General features: G+C 32.8%; 1 protein-coding gene across 1 annotated transcript; it reads right to left on the bottom strand.

Moving 5' to 3' along the window:
* Window positions 1-4,048: 4,048 nt before the first annotated feature.
* On the bottom strand, window positions 4,049-5,873 carry LOC145955841 (uncharacterized). Its single transcript, XM_083071059.1, has 3 exons — window positions 5,864-5,873; window positions 4,149-4,646; window positions 4,049-4,065 (listed from the first exon to the last, which is right to left on the bottom strand). Exons 1-3 carry the CDS (start codon window positions 5,871-5,873, stop codon window positions 4,049-4,051), a joined length of 525 nt encoding a protein of 174 aa, XP_082927185.1.
* Window positions 5,874-6,157: the final 284 nt, after the last annotated feature.

Raw genomic sequence — 6,157 nt, 5'->3', positions numbered from 1 at the left:
GTCAGGGGCATGGACCTTGTCTCACATTAGTGGATATTTATAATCCCTAAAGATTGTTATTTCTATCAAATAACATTTATTCTCATAAATGCTCCATTAAACCCATTTATGATTTAGTCTTTAATTATTTAATTATTTATTTATTAGTCCATTTATATATTACATATTTCCCACATGAGACATAATTATCTTACATTCTCCCACTTGACTCATGTGACATTTCTCACAACCGACAAATAAATAAATTAATTAAATTAACATAATGCGCATTAAAATCGCTAAATCATTTTATACATTAGGTTCATCATAATTTCATATTTAAAAATATGAACTAATTTGAGTCATGGCGGTTGTACATCAGTTTAATCGACATAGTCCCTTCCATGTACTACAAACAAGTCTTCTTCTTAATATGATCATTAATAAGGAGCACATACTTGGTCCAACTTTATATCTTTTTCAAGATGACACCTGTTTACATTACTCTAACACAAATATGCATAAAACCATAGAAAACAGGTACTCAGAAACATATCATTGATGAACTCAAAATGTCAATCACTTAATATAAAATAAACATGATACTCAACAATCATTAGTAACAATAATGCCCATATTTTTAACATGCTCAATAAATGTTTTGGGCGGTAATCCCTTTGTTAAAGGATCAGCTATCATAAGATTTGTGCTAATATGTTCTATTGACACTCTTTGTTTCTGAGCTTCCTCCTTCACGGCAAAGTACTTTAATTCCATATGCTTAGCACCCTTAGAGTACTTGTCGTTCTTAGAAAAAATACTGCTGCAGAATTATCACAATACATTTTCAACGGCTTAGCAATACTGTCGACAATTCCAAGCCCTAAAATAAAGTTCCGCAACCAATTAGCCTGAATTGTAGCCTCAAAACATGCTACAAATTCAACTTCCATAGTCGATGAAGCAACAACTGTTTGTTTTGCACTTTTCCATGATATTGCTCCTCCAGCTAAAATAAATACATAGCCAAGAGTGGATTTTCTTGAATCCACACATCCAACAAAATCAGAGTCTGAATATCCAATCACCTCAAGGTGATTAGACCTCCTATATGTAAGCATGTGACACTTTGTTCCCTGTAAGTATCTCAGAACTTTATTTGCAGCTTTCCAATGTTCCATTCTCGGATTACTTTGATATCTTCCTAACATTCCAGCTGCAAAGCTTATATCTGGTCGAGTACAAATCTGAGCATACATGATACTCCCAACAATTGATGCACACGGAATTGCTTCCATTTGTTTTCGTTCCAAGTCATTTTTAGGACATTGAGTGAGACTAAACTTATCTCCTTTCTGAATTGGAACGGGCGATGCTGAGCACTTTTCCATCCTGAATCTCTCTAGTACTTTATTGATATATACTTTCTGAGACAAGCCTAACAGTCCTTGTGATCTATCTCGGAATATTTCTATTCCTATCACATAGCTTGCCTCGCCCATATCTTTCATTTCAAAGTTACTAGAGAGAAACTTCTTAGTCTCATGAAGAAGACCAAGATCGTTAGTTGCAAGCAAGATGTCATCAACATATAGAATTAAAAATATAACTTTACTCCCACTGACCTTCAAATATATGCATCGATCAACAATGTTTTCTTTAAATCCAAAGGAAACAATGGTATCATTAAACTTTAAATACCATTGGCGGGAAGCTTGCTTAAGTCCATATATTGATTTCTTTAATTTGCACACCATGTGTTCCTTTCCTTCAACCGAGAACCCCATTGGTTGGCCCATGTAAACATTCTCCTCTAAATTTCCATTTAGAAAGGCGGTTTTCACATCCATTTGATGTAGCTCCAAGTCATAATGGGCTACTAATGCCATGATAATTCTAAAGGAATCCTTTCGTGAGACGGGTGAAAAAGTCTCTTTATAATCAATGCCATCTTTTTGAGTGAAACCCTTAGCAACAAGTCTAGCCTTGTGCCTTTCAAGGTTGCCATCAAAGTCACGTTTAGTCTTAAAGACCCACTTACAACCAACTCTCTTGCAACCTTCTGGCAATTCTACAAGGTCCCAAACATCATTTTGTTCCATGGATTTTAATTCTTCTTTCATGGCATTTAACCACTTTTCAGAATTATCACAACTTACAGCTTGTGAAAACGAAACTGGATCATTCTCATTAATACTTGAGTCAGTTTCTAACTCATGTAGATATACCATATAGTCATTCGAAATAGCTGGTCTTTTTTTCTCTTTGTGACCTTCTTAATGCTATTTCTTGTGGTTGTTCTACAATAGGTTCATTATGAATCATGAGTTCATTATTATGTTGCTCTTCTTCATTGTTGTTTAACTCAACAGTTAGAGGAACACTTACTTTATTGCTAGAGGCATAAGTCAAAGAAACTTGCATTCTAACTTCTTTGACTTCCACTTTCTGTGGAATTGTACTCCCACTAACTTCACCATTTTCAATGAACCTTGTATTTCCAGTTTCAACAATTTTCATATTATGATTAGGACAATAAAACATATACCCTTTTAATTTTTCTGGATAACCAATGAAATATCCACTGATTGTTCTTGCATCCAATTTCTTTTCTTGTGGATTATAAATCCTTATTTCTGCCTGACAACCACAAACATGTAGGTGCCTTAAACTAGGTGTCCTACCAGTCCACAGTTCAAAAGGTGTCTTTGAAACTGCCTTACTAGGAACCCTGTTTAACAAATACATGGTTGTTTTCAAGGCATACATCCACAAATATATGGGTAAAGTTGAATTACTTAACATACTCCTAACTATATCCATTAATGTTCTATTACGCCTTTCTGATACACCATTTTGTTGTGGTGTACCTGGCATTGTATATTGAGCACAAATGCCACGTTTCTGAAGAAGTTTAGCAAATGGACCTGGGTGTTGCCCAGTTTCATTATATCTTCCATAATACTCACCACCTTTATCAGATCTTACAACTTTCACTTTTTTGTCTAATTGTCTTTCTACTTCATTCAAGTAAATTTTTAAGGCATCGACTGCTTGAGATTTCTCATGCAATAGATAGACATAACCATAACGTGAATAGTCATCTATAAAGGTAATGAAGTATTTTTCCTTTCCGAAAGAATTGACATCAAAAGGACCACATATATCGGTATGCACAATTTCAAGAAGCTGAGTGCTTCTTGTAGCTCCTTTCTTTGTATGTTTTGTTTGTTTTCCTTTAATACAGTCCACACAAATATTTAGATCCGTAAAATATAGATTTGGAAGAATTTCATTTTTTATTAATCTTTCCATTCTTTCTCTAGAAATGTGACCTAAACGTCTATGCCACAAGAAAGCAGAACGTTCATTTACTAAACTACGTTTAGTACCAATGTTATGATGCAGAGTCAAGAGGGTTTCATCATACAAACCATCTAAATTCAATTTATATAAACCATCACAAAGAATATCAGTACCAATGAGATGATTATGCTTAAATAAACTGAAACATCCATTACCAAAAGTAAAAGAGTATCCAATAGCATCAAGTTTAGATAATGAAACTAAATTTCTAGATAAATTAGGTACATAAAGAGTTTCCAATAAATCTAAATGATGTCCAGTATTAAGGATTAAACGATAAGTCCTGACTGCTTCCACTAGAACTTTCACTCTATTCCTCATGAAGACGAACTTCTCATTTAGGCTTATGGTTTGGATTGTAGTGAATCCCTGCATCGTATTAGAAACATGAGTCGTACATCTAGAATCGATCCACCATGTATTATGGGGAACTTCAGTTAAATTTGACTCAAAACATACATAAGCATTAAGCTTACCTTTCTTTTCGAACCAAGCCTTACATTTTGGGCAATCCTTCTGGAAGTGTCCAGATTTCCCATAGAAATGACAATTATTACCCTTTGACGCTTTCTTCTGGATTGGCACAGATGCCTCATTAATCTTTAATGGTTTTTTGCCCTTATCATGTTTCTTAACAAACTTCTTTCCAGCTCCTTGATTCCCTTGGTGGCTTACATAATGAATTGAGTGACTTCCTTGATTCTTAAGTCTCGTTTCCTCCTGAACCAACATACTATGCAATTCATGCACATTCCATTTGTCTTTCATGGTATTATAGCTCATTTGAAACGGCCCATACTCACTCGGTAATGAGTTAAGAATAAATTGTACAAGGAAATTCTCATTCACAGCCATTCCCAAGGACTTAAGTCTTGCTGCAATATTTGTCATCTCAATGACATGCTCATGCATAGTACGTGAACCATCAAACTTTATGGTGGTCAGTGTACTCATTAGTGTCCCAGCAAGAGACTTATCAGCTGTTTGAGAGCGCTCTCCCACAAAACCCATAAATTCTTTAGCACTTACAGTTTTGGGTAGATCTGTCTTAATACTGTTAGCAACAGTCATTCTCGTGAACATAAGGCAGAGTCTGTTAGACTTTTCCCAAGCTTTATAATAGACTTTTTCTTCATTACTACTAGAATCAGTAATAGTAGCAGGCTTCTCTTCCAATATAGCAAGGTCTTGATCCAAAACACCGAGGTGAAATTGGACTTGCTCATTCCAGTCAGAGAAAATAAGCCCATTAAAAATTGGAATAGACGCTACAAGAGAATTTAGTGAATTGGGAACAGATACTGCATAATAAAAATTTTTATATGAGTGTTTTGAGACATAAAATACATGCTACACATATAATATATTCAAACATCAATTAATAGTATATTGATGTTCTCCTTTGGGTGATACATCAACATACAACATACAAACATAATGATGCTAGTAAATTTAATCATTATTTTGCAACTAAACATGCACCAATTAGAATTATCTAATACCTTTGGATATATAAATAATCTAGTAGCACACATAAGTCACACACAATTATATTCATTGATTATGAGATCAACTAATCAACCTTTGGGCAATACATAAATGTCTTATAATAATGAATTTCAATATACCCATAAAAAAACAATTATTTTATTTAGCATCCATTATTCTATGGGTAATTGAATTAAATCACCATTAATTTGGAATTAAAATAAATATAAAATCTGGCCACTTTTGTGACTAACAAATTCATCATAAAATTAATTCCAAGATTTGATTTAAAAAAAAAATCAATTCTTTCCAATTAGAAATACAAATTTAGGTATTTTTAGAAAAAAAGGAAACTTTCAAGAAAATAATTATTACGCGATTATCACTAGGATTTCGATAATGTGAAATTTAATATATTAATCATATTTCAAAATTTAGAATTACATTCATGATCCAAACAAACAACATGCAGCAGAAAATTAAACATAATATTGCAACAATGACCTTGATAGAATTATTCCACTTACAGTGGTACTCAAAGGATAACATTTATATAATATTCGTTTGTTTGTCTATCCTTTTTCTTTTCACTTTTCATAATATTTTCCCACTTCAGGTGAAGAAAATATTCTTTTATTTTCATTGTCGTACAATTATCTCACTTCGGGTGAGAAAATATCCTTTTATTTTCATTGTTGCACAATTATCTCACTTCTGGTGAGAAAATATTATTTTATTTTCTATTGTTGTAGAATTATCTCACTTCCGGTGAGAAAAAAAAATTGCTTGAAATTTCTTAATTTGACAATGTCTTCTAGATCATTGCAAAATCGTTATATATGTATATATATAACATTCATGGAGAATTATACAATTTTACAACACATATCATTCACGGAGGATCATTCAATTTCAAAACCTTGCTCTGATACCACATGTAAGTTCTATGATTTTCTAATACATCAATTTTAGAAAATTAAAGGATCTTTGAAATTCATGATACTCACATAATAATAAAAAAAGTGTGTACCTTTCTCCATAGTAGAAAACTCCTTTGATCCTTAGAGTGCTTTGATCTTTTTGAGAAGAGAACCAAGATTTCACTCCCTTTGACTTTTCTTTTTACTCTCTCTATCTTTCGTGATGGCTAGGGTTTGAGAGAATACTTTCTGTCATGGGCGTGGACTTTGTCTCACATTAGTGAATATTTATAATCCCTAAAGATTGTTATTTCCATCAAATAACAATTATTCTCATAAATGTTCCATTAAACCCATTTATGATTTAGTCTTTAATTATTTAATTATTTATTTATTAGTCCCTT

This window comes from Cajanus cajan, chromosome 1 (assembly GCF_000230855.2).
Source record: "Cajanus cajan strain Asha chromosome 1, NIPB_CcT2T_4, whole genome shotgun sequence".
NCBI lineage: Eukaryota > Viridiplantae > Streptophyta > Magnoliopsida > Fabales > Fabaceae > Cajanus > Cajanus cajan.
Note: the sequence above shows the minus strand (reverse complement) of the source record. Positions and strands in the feature narration are given on the sequence as shown.